This window comes from Sceloporus occidentalis, unplaced genomic scaffold (assembly GCF_023333645.1).
Source record: "Sceloporus occidentalis isolate IW3139 unplaced genomic scaffold, rSceOcc1.0.p SCAF_214, whole genome shotgun sequence".
Classification (NCBI taxonomy): Eukaryota; Metazoa; Chordata; class Lepidosauria; order Squamata; family Phrynosomatidae; genus Sceloporus; species Sceloporus occidentalis.
The window spans coordinates 981283-1000037 of NW_028317194.1; the positions used below are offsets into that span (position 1 = coordinate 981283).

The 18755-nt window shown below is 46.7% G+C and overlaps 2 protein-coding genes across 2 annotated transcripts; one reads left to right on the top strand and one right to left on the bottom strand.

Moving 5' to 3' along the window:
* Positions 1–1524: 1524 nt before the first annotated feature.
* On the bottom strand, positions 1525–8502 carry LOC149277453 (epithelial sodium channel subunit gamma-2-like). Its single transcript, XM_089502902.1, has 11 exons — positions 8152–8502; positions 7740–7954; positions 6261–6391; positions 5400–5563; positions 4573–4677; positions 4169–4289; positions 3889–3961; positions 3132–3189; positions 2373–2446; positions 1868–1943; positions 1525–1737 (listed from the first exon to the last, which is right to left on the bottom strand). The coding sequence occupies exons 1-11, from the start codon at positions 8500–8502 to the stop codon at positions 1525–1527; spliced, it is 1581 nt and encodes a 526-aa protein (XP_089359028.1).
* A 2732-nt stretch (positions 8503–11234) lies between these two features.
* Positions 11235–15339, top strand: LOC149277454 (suppressor APC domain-containing protein 2-like). Its single transcript, XM_089502903.1, has 6 exons — positions 11235–11724; positions 13764–13897; positions 14441–14581; positions 14670–14768; positions 14957–15067; positions 15211–15339. The coding sequence occupies exons 1-6, from the start codon at positions 11235–11237 to the stop codon at positions 15337–15339; spliced, it is 1104 nt and encodes a 367-aa protein (XP_089359029.1).
* The last annotated feature ends 3416 nt before the right edge of the window (positions 15340–18755 follow it).

Here is an 18755-nt window from a genome sequence, read left to right on the forward strand (position 1 = left end):
ACTTCTGAGTCACAAATTCAGTTCACTTTTGAGTCACCAGTTCAGTACACTTCTGAGTCAGTGAATTGGTGACTGCGTTATTGATCCATCGGGTTATTATTGGTAAATACGGTATATAGGTATTTTTTAAAAAAGATATATATTCGAAAATAGATTTAAAAATATTTACACAAAAGTAAAATTGAAAAAATAAAATGATTGCGTTATTGATCCATCAGGTACGTTTTTTGGGGGTTTTTTCTCTTTTATGGAGCCGAGGCTCTAAAAACATGTTTTTAGACACGTATGGTGCTGATCTAAGGGGTTTAAACTGTTCACGGTGTGGTTCATTTATATGGCATACAAGCAAAGTTGTTTATCGCAAATTGTGGCGTCCTGCCAGAGTCAACACACTCTGCTCCTCGAGTCCTGGACCTTGACTTTATTTACAGGCAGGGTTTGGCAAGAAGGAAGCCGATGAATTCATGTTTTTGTAACCTTAAAAGCTCTTGTATCAATAATTCAGTTCATGTATAAAATCTTTAAGACACTTTCTTTTTTTTATGTGTTTAAGGCAACAGCCAATCAGTGCCCGGTATTGTGTTGTGACTATTAAGCATTCCATTAAAAAAATTGGGAATAACACAGAATTTTTAGATTAAAGATTATTTCTGGGGAAGATCTTGACTTTCAACAGAACCGGGAATCGCTGAGCGCGGCGTCTCCGAATATCAATAGAATGTTTCTCTTTTACAGATAATGATTCCAGAGCAGTTTTATATGAATATCTTTATTTCTATAAGTCCGCTCCGTAGTTGGCATATTATACGTTAAAATGAATCACATGAAAGCAGAAAATCAAACACTCGGAAAAAAAAGGAAAAAACTGTCTCAAAGAGCTCACAATCTAATCGGAAAGATAAAGAGAGAACTTTTGGGAATATATATTAATAGAATGCAGGAGAACGTAACAACCCCCCCCGACAAAATAGCCCAAAATGAACAGCTTAATTCTTCTGCCCCGACGCCAAACCCGCAATCAATCCCTTTATTTCCTTTTGTTACTTTAATCTGGATTTGGTGAATTAGAACTTTTTACCTATATTTATTTAGTTATTACGGGCAATTTTTCCCCACTCCTACCCCTTATCCTAATGCCCCATCGTAGCCCATTATACCCATCCGGCGGCCGCTTGTCTCCCAAACTTACAGATTTGAGCATTAATTGGTTCGTTTTACAGCAGAATTTTGTCTTTGGGGTCTTTTTGGGGGTTATGGGGTCGGTTATTATATACTCTAGTTGGGGGACTTGTTGCCGCATGACCTTCCTCTATAGGATAGCGCATGCCCTAAAGCTTTTGGTATAAACCAGCAGCGGCTCTTCTAGAACAGGGTCCCTAAAAATCTAACTTCTCTACCCCTCAAAGCAACCGGAATAAACTGTATAGATCGAGGCAGAGCGGAGAAAGTTCCTTTATTTCTTAATATTTCTCTTATTTCTTGCTCCTGCTGCTTCTCTCCATGCGCGGCGCCTGCCCCCCCCCCTTAGATGTTGGTGGTTTTCTGTAGGTAAATGGGGGCTTGTTTCTGAACGTAGGGGTTGGCGTATCCCGACCGACTTCCCGCCGTCCTCAGGCATCTCCGGATAAAAAGCAGAAGGACGTCCAAAAACAGCTCGAAGAACTCGGCCAGCGTGCAGACGGAAAAGCCCACCCAGAGGCCCACGAGACCCCCCATGTTAGAAATCAGGTTAATTTCCTATAGAGAGAAATCCCAAAATTGTTACTTTTTTTTTACAGGTTTAATGAATTCAGACAATCTACAAACCAAAACCCCCGACACGACCGCATTGTACCGCGCTGCAGACTAGGATGGCGCTATTTATTACCGTCATGGATGGCTCCTCCTCGATTAATTCAAAGTTTAGCTGCTTGAAATACACGACGACCTTCACAAAGTTATCCCTGGGGAGACAGAAAGCGGAGATGGCAGGGGGGGGAGTGGGGGCAAGAACAACGTTAAAAAAAGAAGCCCCTTTAAAGGTCCGTGGTGCCCCTCTTGCGAACGCAAGGTGGGATTTTGTAGAATCCCCCCTAATGCCCCTTCCCCCTCCCCGCAGCTATTTGCCGGGTGAGGTATGTCCAGCTGAACGCTTCTCCTCGCAGCTCCAGCACCAGCGCAGCGAATGCTCTGGGGGGGATATGAGACCCCCGTGGACATGCGTGGAAAGGGCTCCCACAGATTTCAATGGGAACACTTTCCTGCCGCGAGAAACAACGAACTAGGGAAGGGGAGTTGTCCTGCACTCTGGAGCTGCAGCTTCCCTCTCATGGGTTAATTGTTGGGGGGGGGCTCTGTGTAAGTTAATTATATGTGAATAATTCATTGCGTACCGGATCAGAGCGGGGCTGTCAGCGATGTCCTTCATCTGCCCCCCCATCTCTTTCAGCTCTTTGGAAAAATTCTCCTAAAATTATCGACACAACACGAAAAAAAACGAATGTTTTAAAGCACGGGGGGGGGGTCAGCAATAATCATAAATATTACAGAATCGTTCACGGTTTTTTGCCCATATTTTGAATTCATATTTATATTAAAATAAAGTCGTTATTTATACAACGTTTGTAAATTATGTCTGAGTTACGTTGTTGCGATTTTACAAAGTAACCTAACATCTCGAGACGCCCAGACGGAGACCTCGGGAAGGTGAGTGCGGTCATTAAGAGAGAGAGAAGAGAAGAGAGAGGGGGAGAGAGGAGAGAGAGAGGGGAGACGGAGAGAAGAGAGAGGGGATGGGGGAGAGATATTTAAGTATGAAAAGGGATTTAACAAAGTACAGCAGTTTATGTCAAAAGAGAAGAATCTAACAGAGGCTGAGATGGAACGGCAGGAAGTTTTACTTTATTGAGAGGGTGGTGGATAAGTGGTACAGCCTCCCAGCAGAAGTGGTAGAGGGTAATACAGTGAGGGTATTAAACATGCATGGGATAGACATACGGCTCCTGAATCTAAGACAAGACCAACGACTGATTAAGGTTTGAGTCTTTACAGCAGGATAAACGGGCGACTAGGCGGGGGCCGGATGGGGCCGGGGGGTTCTAGGTTTTTCTGTGATCAGCACTCCTGATAATCTTCTTTTGTCAGTAACTTACAATGAAAGCTGTGGACGGCCATTGTGACCCGGACACCGTCAGCTCATACAGTTCTTCTCTGTAGGAAAATGTGACGGAATTATTACAATTTCACACCGAAAAACACATTCATGGCTTTAACCATTTAAATGATATGCAGACAGGAGGTTAGAATGTGATGATAGCGGGAGGGGGGTCTCCACACTGTGAATGAAGAATAAGGATACCTATAATGGGGGGGTCCTTTCTTGGTACTCTAAGAAAACTTGTTTATTCTCCTAGAAATCGGATCCTTGATGAAAAATCCACTATTTTCTGTTCATTGTCCCCGAAGTGGCTTTTTTTGATACAGACCCCCTAACAGTCCACCCTTTGTGTGCCCGTTGCCGCGGCTCTCAAACGGTTAATACATGTTTATCCAGACCGGTACCGCTAAAGCCGTGTAACTTCCTCTGTTCAGACATGTGACTCAAACATCCCCGTCAGCTGACCCCGGCGCGGGCCGCCGGGGAGAATCATTCTGGGTCTCGGACCGCAGAAAAAAAACCACATTTAAAGTCACGCGCTCCCCCACAACCCCCCCCCCCACGCCCCTGTCTGAGATCAGCGGGAATGCATAGCGGCCAACTGTCCTGAACTGATCAGCCTAGTCATAGCCTGCTGGCCAGCTGGGTAACTTTGTATCACTAGGAAGCACTGTTTGTGGCCTTTCAATGATGCAGGTGGGACGTGATCCCAGTCCAGGGGGCTTAACGTCATGTTAGACCCCCGCACTCACCTGCATTGCAGAGGACAGTGACAGTTGAGCTCATCGTGAGCGAACTTAAATTCGTAGAGCTTCACGCACTCATCTTGGAAGAGAAACAGGGGTTAAAAATTCAGTTTCATCGACGGTAACGATAGATTTGGGTGAGAAACACAACATTCCTACACGCGATGCCAAAAGGGCGTACAGCCCGCCATTTATATGTAACGCAAGAACAAAGGTGGTCCTGAGTGAGCGCTGGACGAACTACAAGTCCCACAATGCTCTGGGAAAGCGCCGGCGCTGTACTCACGGATTGCGGCTTTGCTGAGATTACATTTGGGAAACCTCAGCTCTTTAGGACAGGCGAACTCCCAGTGGCTGCAGCCGCAATTCTCCATGATATTCTGCTGCGCGCATGTTCTCTTACACGCCTGCGGACACACAACGTCTATTCAGCAGAAAATCAGCCGATTTGCAAGAAAGCAATTACCCTCTCTCCTCCCGTGATGCCCCTCTCTCCTCCTCTATGCCCATCTTTCCATCCTCATACCCCCTTTTTCTCCACCGATGCCCCCTTTCCTTCCCCTGATGCCCCTCTTTTCTAGGAGGTCAGAATGTTTGCTGGGTATGAGGGGATCGCAGGGTTCTACAGCCCTAAAAGCCCCGATAATGTGTATAGAAAAACAGCACGGATCTTGCTGGCTGTACACTTACCTCTCTAGTATACTCGGCGCCGTACACATCATTGTAGAAGTTCTTGATATTTTCGCCCTCGGTGCACTTACTCCCATACGGGGATTTTAATCGGTTTATATGAACCTTGGAGAGAAGAGAAATATTAATTGGCTACTAAGCCTTTGTGGCAAAAATGATATTTCTAGGTGGGCAGCTGATTTGGGGAGAGAGATGCCGGGGGCTTTGCTTGTGCCCCGTATGGCGTTCTGTAGGGGCCGTGGGTCCGGGGTGTTGCTGACACGGACCACGGACGTTACCTGGAAATTTAATAAAGGGACCCCATAAATCTTCACGCCTCATATATTTAAATCTTTTACGTGACTTTTTTCCCACTGAATTTTCTGCAGCCATACATTTAGAATTTCATGAAGTTTGGGAAATTCGCAGATTTTTCGCGCTGTGTCTCCCTCTAGTGGTGAATATTGGAAACGCGCAGATTACAGAGGTAATAATAATAGATATCAGAGCTGAGACATAAAGCATTTATTATCCAACATCCAAAATATATTATCCAGGCCCCGTTACGCCTGGAATAACAAATCGCTACGTCCACCAAAAATGTTGCTTCCTAACGTATGGAATTATTGGTGTAACTGAGAGGTTCAGGATAATGCTGTTTATTACAAGAACAATTCACTGTAAGATAATTTAAACATGCGCGGGATAGACATCCGGCTCCTGAATCTAAGACGAGACCAACGACTGATTAAGGTTTGAGTCTTTACAGCAGGAGAAACGGGCGAGTAGACGGGGGCCGGATGGGGCGGATTGGGTTCTCGGGTTCTATATATCTGCCCGGCTGGTACCTTCATCATTCCGATTTCCGTTTCTGCTCCAGGTGGGACATTGACTCCTTCGTCCTCCGGGAACGGCATCTGCGATTGGTCGTGGATTAGGAGTCGGATCCCGGCAGCGTGCGTCATGTCGCGGACGTACTCAATCTGCTGGATGAACAACTCCAAGTGCAGCCCTGACAGAGACACGTATTGTGGGGAATTCGGTGAAAATGAGGAGTTTCCTTGTGAATACAGGGTCACTTTTTTGGGGGGGGTAGAATCAGGAGTAAGTGGGTGAAAGAGAAGACAAGGGAAGGAGTGTGTATGAATGTTGTATATGTGTGTTAGCATGAATGTGTATGTTTAAGTAGGACCGAGAGGGAGTGTGTATTAGCTTGTGTGTGTATGTTTTAGAGTGAGTAGGTGTAAGTATATGTGTGTAAGCATGAGTGTGTGTGTTAGTGTGAGTGTGTGCGTTAGGGTGAGTGTGTGTTAGCTCTGTATACAGTAATATTGGCTGGTATTGGCAAAACCTTTGTTTTCTCTAATTTTGGGTGGATTTCTCTGCTCATGAAGTCCGTTCCTCCATAGATATGCATTAATGAAAGAGTCCGGCGGGGTGACTAAGACTGAGGCATTCTATTGTTCCCCACAGCCAGTATGATAAGGAGTCGTGGTGTTTAGTAGATCGGGGATCAGATAACAGAGCGAGAATCATACAAATGGCTGATATGCAGGTGCCTGAAAACTTTATATTATGGGGGGCAAAAACTACAACTGGGGTAAAAAAGGGAAATCTGATACTAGGAATAAAAATATTAGTGGGATATCCACTTTAATAAATTGGGGCATTAACATCACAGAGAGGTGGGGGGTCGGAGTATAACTTACCGTACATGAACCCGGCTTTCGTTATGTTGAGCGGCTGAGTGTTGCTCGGGTTCCCGCGGACTTCTGTGGGCTTCTGGGAGTTGAAAGTATAGCAGTTCCCAAATTTATAATTAATAAACCTCGAGAAGAAACTGCGACGGAAATGAAACAGAAGAAGATAATGAATAAGAACAGAATTTTACCGCTTCCAGGAGCTTACGGTACGAGAGCAAGCCCTGTGCAATGAATTAGTGAACATTTTTCACAGAAATTTTTAATAATTAATAAAAAACTGAATTAATTTTTGAGTCTCTCATGCTTACAATATTTTTTATGTGTATCGTTCCATTATTTTTATTTAATTTGTAGTTTGTTACTGAAAAAGGATTCCACACCATCGGAGAGGATATATTATGGGAATTCCCGTGGGTAAGGAGTTTAGTTTAAAAAAAATAATAATAATAATAAAATAATAATTTAACTCAACTGGAATTTTTTCTGTTAATATTTTACAGTTATTTGCTTTTTTAATGTTTTTAAAAAAATACACAGAAGGAAAATGCATGAAATTCTTCAGGAAGCAATCCCCTAATTCTTTTATAAGAAGCAATAAACACTCTTGACTCCCAGCCGTATGATTTAGAGGAGTGGACGGTAATCGCGGCTTCTAATAAGACGGAGACGTTTGAAGTTGTTAAATGTGTCAGTAAAACGTCTCTAAATGGTTTTATTAAATGGGAGAGGCTTTTGGAGCTACACCCAGGCAAGGTGGGTGACCAAGTAGCTGCCGTGAGCAAACCCCGCGTCTGCCGCCCGCAAAGGGAGAGCTGCTGCAAAATTATTAAATTCATTTAAAAACAAAATATTATTATTATTTTTACTATCATTATTTTTATTTTCTTATTTTTTTATTATTATTATTTTATTTTTATTTTTTTAAGAAGAAAATTATTTTTTTGGGGTGTTTTTATGTCAGACTATGTTCTTTCTGCCGGTGCTTTAAGAGAGTCCGGCAGTGACCGCAGGTAGATACTACATAGGCTGACCTTCAGGGATAAGAAGTTGACCCTTTTGGTGAATAGGAAGATTACCAGAGCCTGTGGGTGAATGGGGCATGTTAATCGGGGCAAATGGGCAGATTCTGATGGTGATGGGGCAGATTCTGATGGTGATGGGGCAGATTCTGATGGTGATGGGGCAGATTCTGATGGTGATGGGGCAGATTCTGATGGTGATGGGGCAGATTCTGATGGTGATGGGGCAGATTATTTGGTGTATAGCTGATCTCCATGGTATAGGGAATAGATTCCCATGGTGGGCACGGCACGTTCTTAGGGGGAAGAAGGCTAATTCCAAGAGCGAGCCGGACCCCGGCCAGGAGAAATAATCTTTTCCATTAGTACCCCCTGTTTAAAGGGCAAATATAGTCCCCCCACTCTTAACTCTTTAAGAGCCAGGAGCTGCACCGTTAACCCTTTCTGGGCCGGTTCATTCATATACCTGGAATTACACTCCTGGCCGTGAAAGCTGCAGAAGATGAGCATATCGTCCAGCTGGTGCCCCATCTCGATCTTCTGCTCGTCGGAGAGCTGGTTGAATTCGGAGGCGAATTTGTGGAAGGCGCTGGCGTACTGCACCTGCTCGTCCGCAAACTCCGAGGATGAATTGAGTCCGTGGGAGCGGTTCCTCCGATGGGACAACTCCAGTCCGGAATCCTGACACAACGGGGATCAAAACGGGGAAAGAAGTCGGTGCTTTCATGCAATTTGTAGACATGACCGGAGCGCAGATACGTCAGGGATATCATTATGTTTAATAATTCCCCCCCCCCAAATAAATAAATAAAAACATGTGAATATCCCGTATGAAGATTAACGGCGCGCAGGCACAAGGTGACGCCGGAGGTTCCTACCTGGAGCGAGGTGGCCATGGTGAAGCTACGCTTGATGGAGGACAGCCTCACGCTGTTCAGGTTGCAGATGGTGACTGCCGGGAACTTCAGCTTGGCGCTGGAGATAAGCATGATCTTCTCGTGTGACGGGTACGTGTAGTATGTCAGGACCATCTCGGTGCACTGCCACAGGGCACAGCACAGGGCAAAACTGACAAAGAACAACCAAACCGTCCGGCGGAACCAGTGCCTCGAGCGGAAGATGTTGGGGATCCCGTGGGCAGACGTGTGCTGGAGGATGGTTCTCCCCAACTTCCTCAGAGTCATGGCATCGCGAGAAGGTTTGAGGACTTTCATCTCGGGATAAGACATCCTCGTAGACCGAGAGCCAGGAGGAGAAGACCGGCTTTTATACCTCGTCTTCCTCGCCTAGGAGGCTCTTGAAACGCCAGGAACCCTAATACCCAAAGGCATAAGGAGCCTTAATCCATCTTCTCTCCGTTACAATGACCCGTTACCGTAGCGACATCTACCATAATGAACCAATTATCCTTCATGTCACGGATAGCCTCCGAATATCCTCTACCTGAGCTATCTGGGAGACTCAATTAGACCCAGACTCGGGTTATTCCGCAAATCACTTTTTAACACGTCGGCCAATTTTATTTTCGGTCTAATCCATATGGCTCTCGACGTCGCCCGAGATGAGGTCACACTAGACCCTCACTCGCTCGTTGCCCCTAGGAGTCGGCTCACTCGCTGGCCAATACCCCGCTCTATCAGCCCGTTAACAAAATTAGTCAGATTCTAGAAAAACGTTAAAAAAGAAACGCTTTTTTCAATCTTATCTGATACGGGAACCCAATATCACCTTATAGCCCAAAATGAGATGCCCCCCCCATCCCCTTTTTCTCGGTTCCGTAAAAGTAAAATGAAGAAGGTACAGAACGGAGATACATTGTGTTTGGTCGCAAAAGCTACTGGAAAATCATAAAAAAACAAAACAAAATAGGCCAAAATGATAATCTATGGGGTTGTCATGGCGATAGAGCAGGACCTAAATAGCCACTAATTGATTGAATGAAGACATTGATTGTTAAACAGTTAACGGTTTCAACGCTGGACTACAGGAAATGTGTTTTTACAATATTATTAATTACTGGGAATTTAAGTAAATTTATATTCTTTGGGAGAAATTTGTTTAAATTAAGGGTCTTACAAACAAAGAACCCGCCGGCCGCTCGGCCCCCGTCGGCCCATCTCTTCTTAGGAGGAGATCGGGAAGTCTCGCGGCTCCTCCGCAGGCGGTCCGTTCCGCCGGGGATCCCAGCTAAACATCTGAACCATAAGACCCGATTAAAACGCAGCGTTTAGTGGACGAGCCCCTCGATGGGGGATTTTGGGACTTGCAGTTTATTCTGTGAATCCAATGATGTTTTCTTCATTTCTGCGAAATTGATGGTTTAACCCTTACAGCTCTTCTGGCCATGGTAATAAATCTGTGATCCGGCTGCGACCTGATGAGGAATATCTTTATAATCCACAGATTATTCCTCATGTGAACCGCTCTAAACCCCTTTAATAAGATAACCCGACGCGGGCAATTTATTATTCGTCTAATGCAGGGGAAAACAGGGCAGATCTTAACAATATCCTTATACCCCAGGGGCATTAAAATGATCTTTACGGCGCGTCTGACCCAGTATCTGAGTATGTGGGTCACCGGACTACGCGGAGATCGATTCTCTCCCGGCAGATGACGGAGCCTCCAGTAGCTCAGGTGCTTCAGATTCATTCCCTTCGTCCGGATAATTAAAGGATTGTTACATCTCCGTCTCCGACATCTTTATGAATTCAAATTGTGCCTTTATTTAAGGAAGGCTGGGGGAAGCTTTTTGTGGTGGCACATTCTACTTCCTCCGGGAGCATCCAGCAACTTCCTGCTCAGAAGTGCGAATGAGAGGAGAATCCTCGGACGCACCGTGAGATTTGTGAGAGTGAATCAGAGGGAATGAAATCCTGTATGAATGAATGAATCGATGTGTCCACTTCTTTCTTTCGGGTGCCTGTCTGAAGTCAGGTGGAAAACCGGATACTGATGCCCTGAAGTTACCATAGCAACGCCAGCTATACCAAAACAAATAGAAAAGGATGGAAATATATTTTTTTTAAAAAACCTTCTTTACTATGACTTTAGTAACAACTGAAACAGAAAAACCCAGACCCTGCTGGCAGATCGGCCCCCGGCGGCCCCCGTCTAGTCGCCTGTTTCTCCTGCTGTAAAGACTCAAACCTTAATCAGTCATAGGTCTCGTCTTAGATTCAGGAGCCGTATGTCTATCCCATGCATGTTTAATATCCTCACTGTATTACCCTCTGCCACTTCTGCTGGAAGGCTGTTTCACTTATCTACCACTCTCTCAGTAAAGTAAAAGTTCCTCCCATTCCATCCAGGAGTGTCTATTCCCCCCTAAACCTCCTGGTGCTTCCCTCAATAGGCTATTGATTGGGAGGTAAATTGTGCTCCTAGCGGCAGTTGGATTTTCAAAATCAACACAATTTAGTACAGAAATTTTTTTTTAACGACCACAAACCGTTCAGAAACAAGCGATCCATTCCTACGGAAAATGCCAAGAATTCAGCATTTATTTAAAATTTCACTGTACTGACCCCGTCCGCGCAGGCTCGGACAAACAGAAATCATGTATGTACCCAGCTTTCAAACGCTGGCAATGCAGCTTTAGTATATTCTAGCTGGCTGAGGGTAATGGGATTTAAGCGGTGGGTCTAAAATTTGTCACACAGATGAACAGTTTCAAGAACAGTATACAATGAGGCTGTCGGTGGCTGCCTGGGAGTGCTGGGAGTTGCTGCTGCGTCTCCCTTTACACGGATTTTAATCCAGCTCTCGCAGAGCTTTCCCTGCCACCAAAATCAAACTGCAGGTCTGCGCGCTCCAGCCAATCAGCGGCAAGCTGAGGTGAGTGTCCGCCAATCAGGTGCGAGCTGCCGCACTCACTTTGTGACGTAGCCTCGGAGTTTCACAGTGGAACGGCCGGCGTGTTCGGGGATACAGTGTATCAGTGCGGGGTTCGGGCCGTACCATGGCGCTGATAGGGGGGCGTCCTGTTATTGGGGAGCCCGTTCCCAGCACGCAGGGGTTACCCCGAGCCTTCCTGCACAGCCTGCGGACCCTCTTCGATATCCTGGATGACCGGCGCCGGGGTTCGGTCCATATCCAGGAGATAGAGACCCGGTGGCAGGGTGCGGACACTCGGGATTTGCCCCCAGGGGTGCTGCAGTGCTTGCGGCAGGTGGCGCCCCCTGACGGGTACCTGACTTTCGATCGCTTTGTCCACGGGCTCCGGACTTCAATGCTCAATTCCCAGAACAGGGAGAACTGGCAGGCGGGGGTCCCCAGGGGCCCCGTGAAACTCCCTGGGAAGGGCTATGTTTGTAAACCTGCCCCCCTGGGGGTTCGGTACATGAACGGGACTCGGGAGCCCACCGGGGGATACGAGATCTCAACGGCTGCCTACCGGGGAGAAGCGGACAGAAACGGGGTGCAGCCCCCCCCTGAGCGACCCAGGCAAGGTAATTGGGGCCCCTGTGGCTGCCCTGGGGGGACATTGGGGTGCTGCATGCGGGGGCTATATGGGGTGGGGGTATGCTGCTTGGGGTATTCTGGGGGTCTTGGCCCCTTAGGACTCATAATTGTTTTTTGGGTTTTTTTAGTAGAATTTTCCAATTGGAAAAGACTTGGGGGTAACATTATGTCAGAGTGTGGCGATCGCCCCCCGTCATCCCATAATCCTCCTGGCCACGGGGCCGCCGTCAGACAGACCGCTTGGTCGCCCCGCGGGTTTTGAGGGTGTTTATTTTTATTTGGCTGTTTATATCATTATTACAATAATATTTATACAATAAACTGTAAAAATTTACGTTTTGTTTCCTGATCTATGTAACGCCATCATAATCCGCGGCGCTGTACACCAGTGTCCCGTGTCTACCAGCACTGATCTCGGTGTACCCGGTGCTGTGCGATGGGCACAGATATACATTTCCCCTGAGCCGTGGCACCGGGGCGGACTTTGGTTTATTGGTCATTCGGGGGGGGGCCTTTGTGGGCCATTTAGCCCAGAATTGGCTGCTTGGTGAGATCTGGTGACCCCCCCTGTAGTAATCGCCCGCCGGTGACGTTGTTGTCCACGTGTGGCTCGCTGGCCGGTCCCACCTGGAAGCCGCTGTTGACGAGGCACCCAAATGATGCTTCATGACATAAACCTAGCGGCTCTTGCTGTCCAGAGGGGCCGAACCACCTGGATTTCCACGATGAGGCTTTTCCGTTGGGTGTCCTCGGAAAGCTTTCCCGTATCGAGCTCCTTCTGTAGACACCACCTGTTCACGCATGACCTGGGGGGCTTCCTGTGGGTGGGACGGGGGGGGCAGTTGCCCTTATTTGAACATTCCTGGCCTCTATTAGAAGCCAAGGTTAAACTATACTTCAAGATAGACTTTACACCGTGTCTGGATCCCTTCCATACTCCTATTATGGGCCCCTATTCTACGCAGCCCCTCTGCTGTGTTAATGAGCCGTATGGTGCCCCCCCCCCCCCTGGCCAGGTGATGCCGGCTGTCTGGTACTAATGCCAAGACCCTGGCAGTCAGAATGGTGATATACTCGGTGCTGGGCATCGCGCAGGTAAAGAGCTCGGGGAGAGGGTTTTTTCACCCCACTGCACGTGCAGATTGGCTGCTTGTGGCAAATTCTGGCCCCCGTCTGAAGGCAGCACCGGTCTGTTCTAGAAGGCGATTGATTCCAGATGCATCCAGAAATTCATATTTTTTTTCTTCTTAACCACTTCATGCCAGCGACTCCGAGGAGCCAATCGGCTTCGCGGACGGCCCTGACGCTTTTGTTTTGTCAGCTGGATTCACTTTGCGGGGAGGAAATAATGTTTAGGTTCTATAAGCTGTATGAATGGGCTCATCAGACTAGTACCCGGCACCCGTAGGGTTAAGCCCCTTGTGTGCGTTTGACACGGGGTGTTATTCCTCCCCAGGGATCCTCCCTTCGCACCTCGGCCGGTTGTTGGGAGAAGCTGTGTTTGGGTTAAAGTCTTTGTTTTACACAGAGACGTGAGAATGAGTGAGCGGGCGAGCGGGCGAGGTGTGTAAACGCTTCCCGCCCATCCCAGGGCGTCCTTTGGCCTCGTTGATCCGCGCCGCGTCCTTATCGAGTTATTACTCCCCAACCGGCTCGCCCAGCCCCCCCCGGGAGCCAAATCTATTGACACAGAGTCTTAAGAGCGACTTCTTCTCTTACCTGAAATACCTGGAATCACCGAAATAATATAATTTGGGTCAAATCCATTTTCTCAGCGCCTTTTATTCCGCCCTTTTTGTTTTCTAAATGCTGGGGACAAATAATAATAAATAATAATAATAAATAATAATAATAAACAATGATAAAAATAATAATAAATAATAACAAATGGCGCTTTGTTAGTTTCTGTAGGAAAGAGATTTAGTGAAACGTTGATATTGTGGTCTGGCTCAACGTTTGAGGACCCGCGCAGGTGGCCGTCCGGCTCTTCCGTTTGCAGTTATTTATTTGTTGATTTCTCCGTTAGGCGGGGAGGTGCGGCCCATGGGCCGGTCACACAGCGAGACCGCCGGCGAGGGAATGAAGGACCAATGCAGGCACCGGCGCAGCCGCGGGGAGCACCGGCGACACACCATCACCAACGGGGTGGATTATAGTGTGGTGAGTCAGTATTGGGGTATATATACTGACCCATCACGCCGCCAGAATGGAGTCCTGCACTTATATGCTACAAATTACTTTTAGCCAATCAGGAAGCAGAGTCCATCCAAGGGGCAGGGCTTATATTGTTCAAAATGCAAGAAAAAGTCACTAAATTATTAATTCCTTGGTTTTTTTTTCTAAATAATAACCTCAGACGCCTCCCCTCCCCCTCCTGTCTGCAGCCGTATTTTCCGCTCACGTTCCCGGCCAAATCAAGGCCCCCTGGAGACCCCCGGCGGTGGGCTTCGCGCATAACCAAGTAGTCTGATTTGTCAGTGAATAGCGTCCTCGCATGCAAATCGCTCATCTGTATGCATGGCCGCTTTCTGCCTGCGGGTGGCCCCAGAGGTTTGGGGGGGGGGGGGGGGGGGTCTGGGGCAGTTTATTGTCGCCTGATCTGTCGTAGGGGCTGTTGCTGTTGGGTTTCCTGGAATGATCCATTTATTAAGAGCGCGGGGTAAGTGGTTTGTGCCCCGGGGGTAACGCTCTCTGTCTCTGCAGCTGAAGAAGATGAAGGAGATGGAGCAAGAAAAGGACTTTCTGATCCAGGGTCTGGAGATGGTGGAACGCGCCCGGGACTGGTACCTCCAGCAGATCCAGATGGTCCAGGAGCAGCAGAGGAACCTCAGCAAGTCCCACACGGTGAGCACCACTTCTGCTGGGAGGCTGTTCCACTTATCTACCACCCTCTCAGTAAAGTAGAGCTGCCTTGTTCTTCCTCCCCTCCCAGGATTGTTTACCCGACGGGGCGTTCGGATCTCTGAATTCTTTCCTCCCCAAACTCCAGGAAGTCAATCGATGTCTGAATGATCTCGTCTGTCCTGGCAAGGTAAATAAAACGATTCGGGATCGCCGAGCCTATTAACAGCCCCCTTTTATATTTTTTTATGACATCATCTATCCTCTTCCTGTTTAAGATGATGTCATAGAAAGGGGCGGGGTTATGGTGATCTTGCATTATTTTATTTTTTTAACTCTATATTTTTGGTGATTCCTTTCGACACTTTCTGCCCCCAGGTTGGCGTAGCCCCTGCGCCCGCGGCCCCCGGGCCCCCGCCGTCTGTGGCACCAATGGTGAAGCAGCAGGCGATCAACATGTTGAAGGAACAGAACCGGCTGCTGACCAAGGTGGGTTTAACCATTTGCCCTCCCTGCACAGCCCACCTCAATGCATAGAAAAAGCCTTTAAATAGTTAATCTATACGGCTGATAAACGTAGGGGGGGGGGGTCCCGGAGCAGCCCTTTAACCCCTTATTGCTCTGAATTTCAGGAGGTCTCTGAGAAGAGCGACCGGATCACGCAGCTGGAGCAGGAGAAGTCGGCTTTAATCAAGCAGCTGTTCGAAGCGCGGGCTCGGAGTCACCAGGAGACCGGCCCCATGGACTCCACTTTTATTTAGGGTCCTCTGACCCCCCCTCTTACTGGGGGGAGACCCCTCACTGGTAGAGGGGAGTTTTGCACATCTGAAACGGAGCCCGCGAAGGCGTCAGACGGTAACTCCAGGGCTCTGTTTCAGCGTCACTGTGATCTCTGCTGCTTCGTTGTATCGGTACGCACTCCATCACGCTGTCAGGGGGCACTGAAGGGGTTAACGATGCAGCCACTTCGCTAGCCTGCAGTTTCTGTAAGTAACCCTTTACTTACCAGGCAAATGGTTGCATCAGAGCGCCCCCTGGTGGCAACTTCTTAATACTAACACCAAAACTTTTTTTCTTGTTGTAAATTTTTTCCTCCCCACTCCTTAACTCTTAAGGCTGGGGGAGGGGATCATTACATAAATTGAAAACGTGCAGCGACTCGTCGGAAGCCTCATGTTTACAGATGTTACAATTGTAAAGGCCTGCTAGAAATGATTTTTCCCGGAATATTCTTTTCTTATTCAAACTTTTCCCATTAACTCTTTGATCCCCTTTAAGCTGAAGAGTTTACTTTGTTTTGCTGAATAATCGGCCCTTTCCCCTAGTTTTGCTGCTAATATATAATTTTAAAGATCAGGTTTCCAGCTGTCGGGGCAGATCTCCCCAAATCTGACCTTTTCACAAACACATTTTGGGGGCGGGGGGGGCTGTTGAATTCCCCCCCCCCTTTCTTTTTTTGCTGAAATCAAAGTCCCACCGGCCAGTGGGAATTTTGTTCTTTGAGATGATTCTACTTTCGTACAAAAGAATCTTATTTAAAAGATGTTTAAAAAAAAAAAAAAAAAAACCCTCAATATTGCTGGTCTCCAGCATGCAAAGGGTTAAACCCTTCCCTCCAAGATTTTAAATAGGAATTGACAAAATAACCGTTTAAAAAATAAATGAATAAATAAATAATAATAATAATTGGTGAAAGTTTACAGGTTGAGGACGATCTCGCCAGGAAGCCGAAGCCTACGAAGATTGAAAATAGTAAAAATAATAATATAAAATGCTCAGCACGGTTTCTTTATTAACTCTTTAGCTGCCAGAGTAATGAAATCTCAGCCCATAAGGTGTCGCCTAACTCTTTTGTTTTTTTTTTTTTTTGAGAATTTTGCACATAATCTAACAACGTTCCCATGGGCCTAGTGAAGCTCAGTGGCCCCATTGGCCCCTGCACTGAAACACATATGTAAAAACATGCTAATGTGAACACGCATACTTACACATTCATGCTCACACACTTACACATTCATGCTCACACACACACACACACTTACACATTCATGCTCATACACATACACTTACACATTCATGCTCACACACACACACCCTGGATGATGTATATGTTTCGCCTGTTATTTACCCTTGGCCTGGAAATATGTTTTTATGTCAGATTTGTCACGGGTTTGGGGATCCTTTGTCACTTTTTAGAAATCGCACTCCATTTTTAAGCCAGATCTGCTATTTTAATGGTTTTATGAATCCGGATTTGCATTGAACAGAAATATATTCGTTTTTCTTAACTTTTTGCTGTATTTGTAGATTTTACGCTCCTTTGTAATGTACAGGAAAACCTTTGAAGCCAAGTGATTGTTTTTAACATTAAAATCGATACGATAATGACATTTTTTTGGGCCTGTTCTCATTTTATCCACCAGAGGGGGGATTGGAACCAAAATTCAGCTCTTTTACTGCAGATTCTGTTACTATGGTTTACACCTTTTAACAATTTGCCGAAATTGGTTTGAAATGAAGACTCCGGGGACGTCACCTCTAAATCTTAGCTGCGTTCCAAAATATTAAAACGAATCACCGTAATGAGCTTAATAAAGCTTCAGCTGGTAGAAGATTTTGGGTTGTTTTTTTTTTTTATGAGGCCGGTTTCATGAATGGGAGAGCAGTGACCCCGAGAGCCCCCTTTTACTCTAATTAGGAAATCCATGGAACCTCATGGGAGGGGTTTTGGGTGAGGTGGGAGGGGCTATGTTTTGATATGGGGCAGATCGTTCCTGTAGATAACAGTGGGGCAGAACACTTGTGTGCCTTTTATGTATAAAAGGTGCTTTAAAGAAGTGTTAGAACCTCAGGGGCGGGACACTTGCCCCACCCGTGCTCTGTCTGGGGGAAGGGGGCTTCAGTGCTTTTTGTACCTAGGGCTTTAACCCCTTGGGGTTCAATCAAGCCCCATCTAGTCTGCCCGTTGTTTCCTGCTGTAAATTCAAGGGCCGTATTCCTATCCCATGCATGTTTGAATTCCTTTTTGTATTGCCCTCTACCACTTCTGCTGGGAGGCTGTTCCACATATCTATTACCTTCTCAGTAAAGTAAAACTTCCTTTCATTCCAGCTAAAGATAAAAAAACCCACAGTAAGGTTATTTAAGGAGAAGCGGAAGGGAAATACGTGCACAGTTATATTACTCTGATGGGTCAAGTTGAGTTTGTAACTGGAGAGATCAGATGACTTAAAGGGAGGGAAAACGGGTTATACGCATCCCGCACCCCTCCCCCACACACTGCCTTAAGGGTATTTAACACTGGGGAGGAAGAGTTAGACAAGAGATATGATGTCATCGGACGATGTCACCGCACTGCTTGGTCCGGCGGGTAAATGTATCGCTGGAGTGTTGTGAAGACTAAAGAGGCCGATGCACACGGAAAGAACCGGAAACCTCGGGTAAATCAGCGTCAATTAACACTAAATGGGGCCCTGCTGACAACACGGCTCTGCCGCCATCAAGAAGACGTTCCCCCTTTGAATGTCACTGAGAGCGACAAGAAGAAAATGAGATTTTATTGTCACAATTTTTCTTATTTGGGATCTTTAACGTATTTACATTTATAGGAAAACTTTCAATTTTCCTTTAAAAAAAAAATAAAATAAAATAAAATAAGCAGAATTTGGGAGACGATTTTGCTCCACGATCTGCTTCATGGGACAAAAATCCAGGAATTTCTTGAATTGATGGGGGTCCCCGCAGAGTCGTCGTCTCCTGATAATATATGGATCCCAGGAATGGCGGACACAGAAGATACGTTCCTCCCAGCCGTGGAAGGGGGTGGACAGCATGTAACCTGAGCCCCCCCCCATCTACCTGAGGTCAAGTTGACGGCCCCTGTCTGTGTCACGCGTCGACTTGGCCACAATGAAGCCCCCCGGAGGATTCCAGAGCGGGTTCTGTCTTGTGGGAGAAGAACTACAATGTAACATCCACACAATGAATCGTGAAGAGCAGGTCCTTTCCACAGCCGACCTCTCGCCCCGTAACATTCTGTCTAAAAGGGCCACGTTCTCCACGTTCTCCACGTTCTCCACGTCCCTTTGGAATTCTGTATCACTTATTGTCACTATGTTTCCCATCATGCATTTGGCTTCCTCCTTCTGATTGGCTGATCCCTTAACAACTTTTGGGA